At 38.1% G+C, this 15,305-nt stretch overlaps 1 protein-coding gene across 6 annotated transcripts in view; it reads left to right on the top strand.

Moving 5' to 3' along the window:
- The window catches only part of FAT1 (FAT atypical cadherin 1), a 146,847-nt gene extending 137,406 nt beyond the window's left edge, over positions 1-9,441 (top strand). For 4 of the 6 annotated variants that reach the window (XM_037831196.1, XM_037831198.1, XM_037831197.1 and 1 more), the window contains exons 25-28: positions 832-1,463; positions 2,176-2,313; positions 6,976-7,011; positions 8,019-9,441. In XM_037831196.1, the coding sequence (XP_037687124.1) occupies positions 832-1,463; positions 2,176-2,313; positions 6,976-7,011; positions 8,019-8,644 (1,432 nt within the window). In that variant the 3' untranslated portion in view covers positions 8,645-9,441. Of the gene's footprint in view, positions 1-831; positions 1,464-2,175; positions 2,314-6,975; positions 7,061-8,018 lie in introns of all 6 variants that reach the window. The other 2 variants (XM_037831201.1, XM_037831200.1) reach the window with 2 other exon arrangements.
- The last annotated feature ends 5,864 nt before the right edge of the window (positions 9,442-15,305 follow it).

Below are 15,305 nucleotides of genomic sequence, written 5' to 3'. Positions count from 1 at the left end.
CCATAAGTAGGTCCATATGCTTTTACTCTTAGTGGCTCTGGTCCTGAATTTTGCCATCTGTCACGTGATCTTAGTCCATAAATTGACTTTACTAATTCTGGTCAATTCTCTAATATATTTTGTAAAAACATATATCAGTAATCAAAATTTTTAAGCCAGATGAGTATGCGGATGGTCAATAGATAGATTTCATCAAAGGGAGGAGGATTTGAGAAGTGGCAGTAGGTCTGCACAAGTGCAAAATGTGCCCTTGTTTTTTTTGGGAAGGCAGAGGATTGCATGTGGAATGTTCATAGGATAAGGGGTCATGGAAGGTTTTCAATGTAACAGTTACAAATGGAAAACAGAGTTTTCTCTCCTTTCACACAAGTTTTATGAAACTATCATTCCCAAATGTGTCCATTTTCTTAGAAATTAAATCTAGCCTTTTAGAACAGTTTACAGCACATCATTTACCAAAATGCACATTCCAGATTTTTGAGTGGCTGCTTGGTTAACGGACTTAGAAACAAACTTGATAATTTAGCCAACAGTTTGATTTAGTAATCTCTTGGATCTTAGAAAAATGACAGATACTGGTTTGACATAATGTTTGTCTCCTAAATAAACATTCAGAGCATGTACTCAACTGATTGATTACTCCACCAAAGGTCTTTTATTGTAGCTGTCGTCATTGATAGTGTATGTTGTTTGGTTGGGTTATGTTTGATTTCGTTTTCAGTGTATCTGTTTAAGGAGGGATTTTTTTGCAGTCACTGAGGATTAAAGGCCTGACATGTTCTGACTTAGATTGCAAAGGTCTCTCCTCAGTCTTGACCTTCTTCCTGGCAGGTGTCAGAGCGACATCGACGAATGTGCTGGAAACCCCTGCCGCAACGGGGCCCTCTGTGAGAACACGCACGGCTCCTATCACTGTAACTGCAGCCACGAGTACAAAGGAAAGCACTGCGAGGACATGGCTCCCAATCAGTATGTGTCAACTCCGTGGAATATTGGATTGGCTGAAGGAATCGGAATTGCAGTTTTTATAACAGGGATATTTTTACTGGTGTTGGTGTTTGTTCTCTGCCGCAAAATGATTAGTCGAAAGAAGAAACACCAGGCTGAACCTGAAGACAAACACATGGGACCAACCGCGGCTTTCTTGCAGAGACCATATTTTGATTCAAAGCTAAATAAGAACATTTACTCAGACATACCACCCCAGGTACCTGTGCGTCCTATTTCCTACACACCAAGCATTCCAAGTGACTCCAGAAACAATCTCGATCGAAATTCCTTTGAAGGATCTGCTATCCCAGAACATCCAGAGTTCAGCACTTTTAACCCTGAGTCTGTGCATGGACACCGAAAAGCAGTGGCGGTCTGCAGCGTGGCCCCAAACTTGCCTCCCCCGCCTCCTTCAAACTCTCCTTCTGACAGTGACTCCATACAGAAGCCCAACTGGGACTTTGATTATGATAGTAAGAATGACTTTTTTCATCTAATTAAAATGTCAGGGATAAGTGTGAGGTTATAAGTTCTGCAAGAGTTACTGGTAATTCAAGTCAAAATGGGGAGTCTTGGTGAGAGATGAATGTGTTCAAAATCTGAAGACTTCTGGTAGGGTTTGAAAAACTTGTTCAGGTGCCTTAAGCCTTGGACTGAGCATTTTGGCTGTGATTTCATTTTAATGAAGGAACTGAATTTAGTCATGTTCCAACTAATATTCTGCAATGATCATTTCATTTTTCTAATGGATATATATGGATTCTGAGCTATACTTATTTGGGTTTCTTATAACAAGTTGTTGAAAAAATTTGGGGGCATTTGCATGCTAGGCTTTTCTTTTTAAAAATGGCCATAGGGAGGGATAGTATTTATATTTTGTCTGTTTAATGCTTCAAAAAAGCATATATGCAAGTTAGAATGAAATTTTAATACCAGCATATTGTCCAATGATGTCTGTAGGCCTGTATGTTGAGAATTTATAATCTGGGAATCTACTAAGAATATTTGCAAGGTGTTTTATTGGGTTTTTTTTTTCTTTAAGATGTGTCTCTGTCTTCTTTCTTTCAATCATTCATTTATTAAATAAATGTCAGGCAGTTGTTTGTTAGCATTTGCTTTGTGTTAATATCTGAGACAGAGTCCTTGCCTCCATGGAGCTTACTGTTTGTTATCTCCTCCTTTTAGCTAAAGTAGTAGATCTTGATCCCTGTCTTTCCAAGAAGCCTCTGGAGGAAAAGCCTTCTCTTCCATACAGTGCCCGAGAAAGCCTGTCTGAAGTGCAGTCCCTTAGCTCCTTTCAGTCTGAATCGTGTGATGACAATGGTGAGTAACAGAATTATTGAAATGCTGTGGTTCACTTGCTTGCTGTTCATGTCGTATTGTGTGCTGATACCAGTGTACTGGGTACCTTGTTTAAGTCTCAAAAAAAGTTTCCATGTTTCGCTCAGACCACTTTTAAACAGTACTTCATACATCCTTGCATGAACCCTTGTTGGGAAAAGTATTTAAACTGTTCTAAATGAGGAGGTATTTGAACTGTAACAACTTGCCAGTAATTGGCTGGAAAATATGAGTAATCGATAGATAATTTCTATCCAGTTCATCTTGCATTGACTTTTTTTTTCACCACAATAAATATTACAGAACTTTTGCAGGTTGTGTAAAATGCTTGTACTTGCTCAAACACCACCACATGTTCACATACACCCCTAACAGGAGATGTGATAGTCTAGAATGTTCAATTTCGGAAGCTCCTTTGGCATTACAAGGTTTTATTTGTCTCCTTCCCCAACCCCCACTGCGGCCTCAGCTCCCATTTGGATCAGAGCGTGCTGACTGAGAGCACAGTTTAAGAGATTGCTAGTAAGTTTGATTATATTTCTAATGAAGACAGTATGACAGTGGGGATCTTTGATGTCAGAGTTTTTTTTCTGATTTCCCTAGGATGCATTGCAGTGATGCTCAGCCTTGCCATATTAACGTATACCAGTAGAGAAAGTTGGTCAGTATTCAGTAACACGATAGTTTTTAGTGGAAAGCTTTGAATCTCAGAATAGTAACTTGACCGTCTTTTTTTTTCCTTGTTTTCCTTTAAAATGAAATGTTAAAAAAAAAAAAACACTTAGAATTATTTCTTCCATTGGTTTTAATTTTCGGAAGTTAGTGTAGCCAGTTATATAGTAACTTAAAGCATGGTGCCTAATGGTGCTACATAAATACGTTTCAGAATTTTGCTATTATTTCCTTTCTTTTTTGAATTCTTTTCATTAAAAGATCATTCTTCTTAATACCCCCAAAGACTTATTTAATAAGTTATGGTCAAATTAGTTATGAAAAGCAATTGCCAGATACATGTATCTAGGAGTAGTTTGTATTTTAATCATTATTTTAAAATTAAAGTCTATATTAAGAATGTGCAGTTGTGTTAGTTTCCTAAGGCCACTGTAACGAATTGCCACAAATTTAATGGTTTCAAGCAACGTAATTTCTCTAACCTACATAACTGTGCGATAATAGTCCCACCTACATCTCACTGGGCTGAAATCCAGGTGGAATGGCTGTTGTTCTTTCTTATGGGCCCTAGAGGAGAGTTGTTTTCTAGCCTTTTCCAGCTTCTAGAGGCTGCCCTCGTTGGTTGTCTCATGTCCCTTTCATCCCTCTTCCAAAGACATCCTACCCTTCTTCGTAGTCACATCTCCCTCTGACAAGGCCGGGAAAGGTCCTCTGCTTTTAAAGACCCGTGTGATTTTCCTGATTTCACTGGGTTTGCCCACATGACTCAGGTAGTCTTCCCATCTCGAGGGCCCTACCTTTTGCCATGTAAGTAACATATTCATAGGTCCTGTGAATTAGCATGTGGACATCTTTGGAGGCCCTTCTGCTTATCACATGCTACATATTTATCTTGACAGAGAGGTTTAAAACACCGATATACAAATGCAAGGGAAACTTAGGGCACACCCAGGCTGAGTCTGCACTGGTACTAGCTCACCATCTGCACAAAGGCAAGAACTTTGGGGTGGGTGCAGATAGAATAAGAATAGAACTATTTTGGTATTAATTTACATATTTTACTTCTTACGTAGCTCTTCAGATTTCTTTTCTCTTGGAATAATGTGTGAATTTATTAAATGGACCCAGAAAATGCCTTACAAAGTGTTTTACCCTTTGAATATGAAATCTTTTGCCCATGTTTTGTTAGGAATCGTTTTCTAAAGGTTTGATCTATAATTCTGAAAAACCAGCTATAAAACTTTTCCTGAATTCCAGTAAAATGTGGCTAATTTATTCCTTCAATTTATAATAACAAATATACTTAAATAGAAAAACCTCTGACATATGTAACTAACAGCAAGAATTCAGGGACCAAACATAAATTATATTATGTAGTTGTGTTTATAAAACAGTCATTTCACATTAATAGTTATAAGCTAAAAATTGTATAGTGTATCCTATTTACTGTACTGTTTTCTAACTAACTGAGGATTGTCCTAATTTACTCCTTTTGTACCTTTTTACAAGCTTCCATAGTGACTGTAATACACCTTGTCAACACTGTAGTTGATATGGTGAATGAAGAAGGTACAGTCATAAATGCTTGTGCTTTGTGTGTGTGTTTTAGAGTGACCGTGTCACTAGAGTAATGTGCTTTTGCCTATTGTATTGTTATAAAACTAGTTGGTGGTTGCGAGAGGCTATGTGTTTTCTGCACATGTGTATATTCATAATATAGATATGTTGCAAAAATATTTCTATGTATCTTACTATTTCTTATTACTGCTTTTTTTTGCCATTTATATTGAATTTACACAGACATTAGAAATATGTCCCACACAATCTTGCTAATTGTCTTACATGGTAGAACAAATTTTAAGAAGTTGTGAAGTAATTCTAACTACCAGATTTCTTTGAATGTAAAAAGTCCTCTTCGTGTGGACAGGAATCAGATTAAATAACACAAAGTTTTCATCATAATCTCAAACTGACCTTCCACTGTTGTTTTTTCCTTGAGTACAGTCAAGATTAATGGTAGAATATGGTGGAAGGTTTATGTTTGTATATAGATTTAGTGAAAAATCATTCAATATGAAGCTTTATCTATTCTAAGCAAAATTAAAAGAAAGGACATTGACCACCTCCCTCAAATTATTTTAAATTAATTAACCTTATTAAAGTGAACAGAAAGTAATCACATTTGAATTGCCACAGGCTAGTAGTTTTCAAATTGTAGTGTTTAATTGATAGGCCCCAGCACCAAAGTTTCTGATTCAGTGGGTCTGTCTTGGAGCCTGAGAATTTGCATTTCTGACAAGTTCCCAGTTGATTCTGGTGTTACTAGTTCAGAGATCAGACTTTGAGAACCACCAGAATAGGCCATCAAGACTATACAAACATTATCACTGTAAAGATTAGTGGGTCCTTTTTGCTAGGACATATGTTGTCAAAATTAAGGTGAAAAGAAAGATGATTTTGTGCCAAATTTCATCAGAGTATGGGGAGGGAGAAAAAGTATCACTGTTCCTAATTACAGATGATGCTTATACTTGTTTTCATAAAAAGAAGTACTGTGTTTTTACTTAGTAAATCAGAAGGTAATCTCTGTTTTGTCTAATGAATTTTAGTTTTAATGTGATGGCATTCTAGCATTTTAAATATTGATGGAGTTTAAAGAAGCACAATTTAAACATCCTTCACTGCAGTCTCTTTTATTGAAAATAATTTTTGGCGTATCTAAGAAGTATACATTGAATTTATAGTCAAAACTAGCTTAAATTTTAAGGATTATTGAGTATTTATAATACATGTTAACGAAACACTTTGCTGGCTTAGTACCTTTGCAGTTTTTTATTTAAATTCCCAGAAGAAAACCCTCAATAAATCTTATTTGTTCCAAATTATTACATCGAGTTCCAAGAACATTGTTATATATAGAATACATAGAAAGTATTGGCCTCGTTTGTAAAATAACTAACATGACCATAATGTTACCATGATTACTACTTTCACAATAATCAGAATTCTTGGTGGAGGCTGACAGTTATGACTTATGTTAGTGTCTGACTTAACATTATCTTCTTTGAGCCTCATAACTACTCTAAGGGGATTTTCACCCCCATTTCAAAGATAAGATCCAGAAGCTTAGCTAGGGTAAGCAACCCATGCTGGGTGACATGTGCCCAACAAACAGAGCTGGGATTTTCAACCCCTTTCTCTGACTTCCATGCCAGTGTTCTGTGTAAAAAATGAGAGCCCTGAAATAACAAGTGGAATTACAGATTTGGCGGGGGGTGGGGTGTGACAAAGGGGGACAGTAGAGTTTGTAGCTAATGTTCTTTGCAGAAAAACGTTAAAAATAGAAAATATACAATCACATTGAAAAAGGGAAAAGGTTTGGGGAGATTTTTAGCTTTTTGTTATCTACAGGTATCTAATTTTTGTATCTAATTCATGCATTTCTCTGAATTTAATGTGCTTTTAAAGGCAATACTGTGTTTTAAAGTCTGTGTATATTATGTAGCTTTCAATATATTTGATTATCACCTAAGTAATGTGGTGCTACAGAGTCTTAGAAAATATGATTTCATAGTGTTCTTAGTAAAATGAAGGTATAATTGAAATTCATTATCAACTTACATTTTATTAGAGCCTGTAGAATTTAATTATTCCTAACAGAACTCTATTATTTTCAGGTTTAGAGTACCAGAAACAAGGCAAAAAAAGTAAAATATTTGAGTTGCCTGACAAAGTCTTTGGTCCATCATCATCTCTTACCTCCACTCTCACATCCCATTTTATTTCTGCCCCATAAGTTTCTCAGCTATTTGGAAGTTTGATAGACAATGGCTTAAAGGCATTGTTTATGGCTGACCAGGCCTTTTATAAAGAGTTTACATTGTTTTATGTTAATTATCTTTATTGCCTTCTCGGCCATTTATCTGTTGTAATTGTAAATGTTTTCTTTTCTTTTTACCCTGCCACCTAAAGAATCTTTGGCTGCTCCTGACCTCAGCAAATCAAGAGGTGACTTATGCATGCCAGTTATTCATTGATATTCACTAAAATAAAATTGGTAAAGATTTGACCTTAATGCTGACTCGCTTCACTTGTTTGCTAAGTACATAGTTGTTTGTGTACTGCACTGCATTCTAAACGCGTTGCCTAACCTTTTCCTATCTGTCAGAGGATTTGAAAAATATCAGGAAGGGAAAAAACTATACCCAAATTGGGAGTTTCTTATAAAATAATACTTTTATGTAGTCTGAAATGATTCTTAGTCTTTCTGAGGTAACAGAGATTGATTGCTGTTGTCTACCAAAAACAGTATTAAGTTTTTCAGTACTTGTTTATAGTTTGCTTGATTTGAAGGCATGCTTTGATACCTACCTATATTAAGATGATTCATTGTTTTCCTTGGCTAATGAAAAAAGTACAACTTTAAATATTAAGCTTATAAATTACTGTAAAGAAAGTTTATTTTCTGTACTTTAGCATGTTAAAGATTACTTTTATAATTTTATAAAGTTACATTAATTAGTGTTTTTTAATGGTGAGTAGTTAGTACAGATCAAGAGACATTTAATGTTGTACTAAAATCTTTTCCTTTCTGAAAGGATGAAACTTCTTTACTAATACTAAGACTGAACTAATGCTTTTCTTCATAGGGAGCAATAGGTTCTAAATTACAGAAGGGAAGTTGAAAGGATGACTGAACTAATCTGTGGGAAAAGTGCATATAATTTAGATGGTAGCGTATTGCTTCTGTTAAAACTGTTTTTGTTTCCTTGAATGTTAGGTGCGTACATGAAACTGTAAGTCCGTATTTTAGAAATAGAGCCTAGCTCTTAGAGGGCCTCAAAACTGGGTAGGGGTGGAGGGAGGGAGGTCTTCAAAGCAGAGACAGAGGGTTTCCAAAGTGATTAACTTAAAATGTTTGTATCCATATGCACTGTCAAGGTCTTTGAGCTCTTTTTCCGTTGCACAGATGCTTAAGAGAAAGTACATTGAAATCTGTTTTTTTCCCCACCAAGGGTATCACTGGGATACATCGGATTGGATGCCAAGTGTTCCTCTGCCAGTTATACAAGAGTTCCCCAATTATGAGATTATTGATGAGCAAACACCTCTGTACTCAGCAGACCCAAATGCCATCGATACAGACTATTATCCTGGAGGTTATGACATTGAAAGTGATTTTCCACCACCCCCAGAAGACTTCCCCGTGCCTGATGAACTACCACCCTTACCTCCAGAGTTCAGCGATCAGTTCGAATCCATACACCCTCCTAGAGACATGCCTGCCACTGCTAATCTGAGTTCTTCAATGAGAAACCGGCAGAGATTCCACTTGAATCACTATCTGCCCAATTTCTATCCCGTCGATATGTCTGAACCTCAAAAAACAGGTGCTGGTGAGAATAGTACTTGTAGAGACACTTACACCCCTTACCCTCCAGGGTATCAGAGAAACTTTGAAGCCCCCACTGTAGAAAACATGCCCATGTCTCTGTACACCTCCACGGCTTCCTGCTCTGATGTGTCAGCGTGCTGTGAAGTGGAGTCTGAGGTCATGATGAGTGACTACGAGAGTGGAGACGACGGCCACTTCGAAGAGGTGACGATTCCTCCGCTAGATTCACAACATACGGAAGTGTGACTCTCAAACTCCCCCCAAAGTGCCTGGACTTTAATGAACCTAGAGATTATATAAATAATCTTCTGCAATGTTCTTCGCAGCAGTGCTTAAGCCTTTTTTTCCTTTTTCTGGTGAGCTAAAGTGGGCATGGCTACACTGAATCACACTTCTTGACATTAGCCATTTCTGGTATCCTAACCTACTGTAATTGGATGAGATTTACATTGGCTGTGCCATTTCTGAACATTTTTTGTATTCACATTTGTCTGTGTTAAATAATGAAACAAAAATCTGTCCTACCATCTTGTTAGCATGATTCATGTATTTATATAGATTTGATGATTTTAATTTTCCTGTCCTTTTTTTTTTGTAAATTTTATGTACAGATTTGATTTTTCATAGTTTTAACTAGATTTTCAAGATATTTTGTGCATTTGTTTTCGACTGAATTTTGGTGGTGTTAGCGTGTCATTACCTAGCACCCTGATTTTTTAATATAACCAGGGTTTCATTATATGTTCTTTTCCTCTGAGCTGTGACATTTCAATGTAGTCATTCATTTTGAGCTGTACATAGGGTGAGGAAAGATTTGATACATGGATATGTCTTAAATGGGTTGCTGTATTTTAGAAATATAAACATTTTTCATTATTGGAAAGTGTACTGCAGACCTTCTGCATACCTATTTAGAACCAAAACCGCCATGACACAGTTTTTATAGTGTCTGTATATTTGTGATGCAATGGTCTTGTAAAGGTTTTTACTGAAAACTACCATTAGCCAGTCTTTCTTACTGACAATAAATTATTAATAAAACACTTTAGCTTTACTGCCTATTTTTCTCTCTATTCATATTCTTGTTCAGAATTTAGTTGCCAAGTTTAGATTGAAGAATGGATAAATGGAAAGATGGATATAGCTAGTCCCTTTCCATTTGCCAAAGCCAGGCTGTACTTACAGATGTTGCCATGAGGTGGCAGTATATGGCAACCTGATACTGTTCAAAACTATAGAGAAAAAGGTCAACAGTTTAGCTGTCTCTTATATAGCACATATTTTCTAACTAGAATTTCAAGAAAATTTCCCTTTATTCATTTTTTAATTTTAGTAGTATCTATTTACCCTAATCTAAATGCTTCAATGTTTTTCACCTTTGTTAGTGATTTATATCAAAACAGTCTTTATTAAGGATTGTATCTTTTGGTTGTCAAAGAACACATCATACGTCAATATGGTTTAAGGTGAGGTTCACATGCCATTTTCTATATGGTCAAAATCCATCCATCCAACAAAGATTTGTTGAGTACTTACTACATGCTAGGCACTGTGATATAAATTGCAAAGACTTCAGCTTTGTTAGAATTTTGGAGAGATACTCTTTCCCTTTGAGTAAATGCCTTTATTTTCATCAAATTATATATTTATATTTACACACACATGCAAAGTTAAAAAATCAAATACAGCTAACATACATAGAGCAAAAAACAACAGTCTCCTGTACTCCATAACCACTTACAACTCTTTAAGCTGTTTTTCTCACTTTCCCGCCATATTTTGAAATGTATATATTCTTTCTTGTCACTATTTTTAGAAATTACCTATTGACTGTATTTTTTAAAAGGAAGATCACATAACCTTTTAACAACTTCCATTACATTTTTATCCTCCCAGTAGTTACAGCGTACTACTGATCAGTTTAATCCATAAATTGTATTTTCATTGTTTTGATCATGTAAATACTTACTGCTGAGCTATGCAGTATATGATGCTTATTTCCATTTACTTTGCAACCTTTTCTTTTTTCGTAAACAATTGCCTTAATTTTTCTTTAGCTTAATTTTTTTTAATCTGTAATTTTTATTCATTCATTCAAAAAATATATTTTGAACATCTATATATTATTCTGTGTGAACAAAGACAAAAAATTCCAAGTCCTTGGAGCTAACATTGGTGGTGGGGGGTGGAGATAGTCAATAAGTAAAATATATAATAGTGTGGACAGTGAGGAGAATAAGTTGGGCTCTGGGAAGGAATGTTGGTGTTGGGAGGGGAGGTTCAAATGTTGATAAGGTGAGGAAAGGCCACCATGAGAAAGTAGCATTTGAGTAAAAACCTGCATTGGTTGAGGGGAAAGACCATGTGACTATTTGGGGACTGAGCACTCCGGGCTAAGAGAATGGCTGGGAGAAAGGCTCTGAGGTTGGAGCATGACTGTCAAGTCAAAGGAAAATGGAAAAGGCGAGAGCTCTCATGAACTTGTAAAATAACTCTCAGTACGTGGTCAAAACTACCAGAAAAATCTTGTCTGTTTCTTTTCTTTTTTTTCTTTTTCTGAATGTTCTCATGGAACCCTTCTCCCTGGAGGTCCAGTTCACAATGGTTGCTCTCTAGAACTTCTGCACGGCTCTTGTTCTGCGATCTCCTTTCATTAGTCTGGGGTTGCCCTTACTGTGGACCCCATGACTTTCTCTGGGCTTAACCTCTGTTTTGGTAGAGTATATCCTCATTGCTTTCTGAGAAAGTATGCATGGGAGGTAAAATGTTTTGAGATTTTTTTATCTCTGAAAATGTCTTTATTCTACCCTCATACTTGATGGGTGGCTTGCTTGGGTATGAATCTCTGATTTGGAACTAAATTTCATTCAGAGTTTTGAAGTCATTGAGTCACTGTCTTCTAGCTTTCCCTGTTGCCATCCAATGTCATTCCTATTTCTAGTTTATTATTTGTGACTCCAGTAGTTCTCTCACAAATCTGTTGGTATATTCTTTTCCTTTTCTACTTTTGAGATTTCCTGATGGTATATCTTGGTGTGGGCCTTTCCTTTTCCATTGTGTTGGGTACTTGGCTTTCACTGCAGAAGCCAACATTTAGGGAAGTGTTCTTGGGTTATTTCTTTGAGAATCGCTGCCCTTCTCTTTTCTCGATTCTCTTTCAGAGATTCATAATTGCAGGATATTCAACATGCCAAATTGATCCTTTAATTTTCTTGTTGAATTTCTATTGTCCATCTTTGTCTTTTTGTTCACTTCCTAGATGATTCATTCCACTTTTATCTTCTGATCCTTCTTTAAAACTTTTACATCTGTTATCATTTATAATTTTTAAGAGTTTGGTCTTGTCCTGCTTGTTTCTTTTATATAATATATAGACTTTTCTAGTTTCTTATTTGTTCTTGTTACTTGAACCCATTTCTCTAATTGTAGTAGTATTTTTTAAGTGATTTCCTTTCAGTGTTGCCTGGTTATCCTCTGAGTTCCTTCTTAATGTTCTTTTTGGTTAGCCTTGATCTCATTTTCACATTGGACGCTTTCCTCTTGCCTGATTTCATATCTAATGAGGCACTCAAGCTGAGTGAAAGCTGTGGTTGGTGCTTATTGACTTGTGGGCTTCCCTACAACATGGTGGAAGGGGCAGCTTTGCTTTGTCAAAGAGGCCTTTTCTTTGAAGAGTGTCAGGTTGTCCAGAGATGGGACCTTGCATTTCCTGCCTGGGAAATAACGGATATTCTTATTTTGAAGTTGGCAGGTAAGGGGGCTGGGATTTTGCCATTCACATAATCCGTTTGTTCTCAGTTATGAGAACTTTCCTGCCCTCTTTTCCTTGCCGGGTTTCTGCATCTGCTCAGATGGAGCTGAGGACCTAATGGCTTCATGTATAACTAAAACAGACAACACCCCTGCTGCCATCCCATTTCTTGCCCACTCTCCAGTGTACACAGCAAATTGGCTTTCTGCTCTTAACCCTCTCCAGGCTCTGAGATCTAGTTTCATTCTCCGCCAAGGTTTGAATAATCATTCCTTTACCTACTGCCCATCTCCATGTGCTGTCCTGTGGTTTGGAGTTAATGATTTTACCTCCTACTTGTATTGCACATGAAGCTGCTTTTTAAATTTTTTCTTCCTTTTCCTGTTTTCGGTTGAGTTTTCAGGAGAAGAAAGAAGGCAGAAATGCAATACTCTGCCATCTTAAAATCAGAAGTCTGCAATATGCTCTTAACTATTGACTTCTAGTGTTTGGAAGTACATTGATATATTAGGGTTTTTTTTTTTTTATTGCTGCATAACAAATTACCACACCCACTTATAAGCTCAAGTTCTGTAGTTCATAAATCTGAATATATGGCTAGGTTCTCTACTCAAAGTCTCCCCAGACTAGAATTTAAGGTGTAAGTCAGGCTGTGTTCTCATCTAAGGCTCAGGGTCCTCTTCCGAGCACATAGTTGTTGGCAGAATTCAGTTCCTTGTGGTTGTAGGATGAGTTCGCAGCTTTCTTGGCAAGCTATTGACTGAGGACTGCCCTTAGCTCCTGTCTCAAGTCCCAGCCCCATAGCCCTCCCACAACATGGCAGCCTACATCACCAAAGCCAACAGATTTTTCTCTCTGACCTCAGGAAGGGCCCAGTCCCATCCCTAAGAGCTCACCTGTTTAGGTCAGGCCCACACAAGATAATCTCCCTTTTGAGAAGTCAACTGATTAACCTACTCATGGGCGTTCACAAGCCCCACCCACACTCCATGCAGGGATCACACCATTTCCCCCAGGAGTAGGGATCTCGGGGCCACCTTAACTTCTGCCTACCTCAGTTGGCACTGTTTCTGTTTTGTTTTTAACGTGCTTTGACGTTCTAAAATGTGTATGCTGCATTTCAAAGTGACGACTTTTCATTTATCTTATTTTTTAAAAAATACAGTGTCATCTCTTGAGTTAATTCAAAATGACTAAAAAATTTGTATGAGGTCTCAAAGTCAGTCTTAAAATCATCATTTGGACATAAAACAAACTATATTAATGAGCATGAGCTCTGAGTCTCAGGTGTCACCCAGATACCCAAAGTTCCAGAGACCGACAAGGTTATACACAAACAGCTCAGTATCTCAGAATTTGGAGATAACCATTGATAGGCTTTTGAATTACACACATCTAACAAAAGTTCATTGACTCTTTACATGCCAGACTCTGCCAGGCTTCAGAGACACTCCCTTTCCTTCTCTTTCTCTCCTTGGTTTCCTCTAATTATCTTGGTATAATTCTCTTATTAAGCAGAATAGCTCAAAATTGTTAAATATTTCCAAATGTTTAGAGTAAGTGTTACAAGATATTTCAAAAATGCTCTTTGTCATTAATTAATAAACTTAAAAAGAGGGGGAAGAGAACCTAAGATGGCGGCTAGGTGAGACAGGGCAAAAAAAAAAAAAAAAAAAAAAAAAAAAAACACCTCCCTGAAAAATACTAGATAAAAGCCAGAAAGTGACTCAGAACACCAGTTCCAGTGATGCACCAGCTGGACAAGTTCTGCTAAATCCACAGGGACCGTGCATTTGGTGGAACCGGGAGTCTGCATTCTGAAATGAGTGAGCCAGCTGAAAGTCTGGCAGCCACGCTGCGGTGTGGGGAAACCATGGGTTGGCGTTTGGAGACAAACTAGTTCTTTTTGGAAAAAAAAAACCTGGGAGTGGCTGCAGATACGGCAGTGAGAACCGTGCAGTGAAGCATGGCAGGAGCGGGCTGTAGCCAACGCCTCGGTGTCTGGCATGGTGGATAGCCCTTCCCACACCCACTGCTGATTATCTTGGGGCCAGGGGGACAGAGGGGAGCCAAAAGGAGAAAGAAACTGTGCCCCTTGCAGCCATCTTCCCGGCAGGCTGTAGACACTCCTGCCCCAGATGGAGCCATAGCCCAGAGCCGCACCAAGAGTGTTTCCCACAGCATTGTGCACACGCCACAGTATCGGCCGTGGGCAGTGGCCTTTAGTGCACCCACAGCTAATTGTCCCAGAGCTGGGAAGGCGGAGCTGTGCGAAAAGAGGGAAATTAACATGCCCCATTCAACTATCTTTAAAGCAGGCTGGGAATGCCCCTGCATGGCCCAGCAGCCCAGGGCTTCCCTGGAGGGCTGGCACACACTTGTGACATGGCACAGCCTTCCCTCAGCCGAGGTCCTGGAAGAACACGCTGGGAAGGGGGACCCGCTCGGAAATCCCAGGGACCCTATGCCAATACCAAGGACTTGTGGGTCAGCAGCAGAGACAATCTGTGGCAAGACTGAAATGAAGGCTTAGACTTTTGCAACAGCCTTAAATCTCCAGGAACACCTGGGAGGTTTGATTATTAAAGCTAACCTGCCTCCCTAACCACCCAGGCACACACCCCACATTCAGGGCGGACAGCACCAACAACACACCCAAACTGAGTTCACCAATTGAACCCCACAAGAATCAGAGCCCCACACACCACAAAGACAAAGTTGGGGAGAACTGACTTGAGGGGAATAGGTGACTCGCGGACGCCATCTGCTGGCTAATTAGAGAAAGCGTACACCACCAAGCTGTAGATCTGACAAATTAGAGATTGGTGTTTTTTATATCTGGAAAGAACCCTATCAAGTAAAGCAAATGCCAAGAAGGCAAAAACAACAGAAAGTCTTAAAGCATATGATAAAACCAGACGATATGGAGAACCCAAACCCAAACACCCAAATCAAAAGATCAGAAGACACACAGTACTTGGCGCAATTAATCAAAGACCTAAAATCAAACAACAAGAGCATGGCACAGGACATAAAGTACATGAAGAAGAGCATGGTACAGGATATAAAGGACATAAAGAAGACCCTAGAAGGGCATAAAGAAGAAATTGCAAGAGTAAATAAAAAAAAAGAAGATCTTATGGAAATGAAAGAAAC

This window comes from Choloepus didactylus, chromosome 3, assembly GCF_015220235.1.
Source record: "Choloepus didactylus isolate mChoDid1 chromosome 3, mChoDid1.pri, whole genome shotgun sequence".
In the NCBI taxonomy this organism is placed as follows: domain Eukaryota; kingdom Metazoa; phylum Chordata; class Mammalia; order Pilosa; family Megalonychidae; genus Choloepus; species Choloepus didactylus.
The sequence above is the reverse complement of the archived record's forward strand: the minus strand, read 5'-3'. Positions and strand labels throughout refer to the sequence as shown.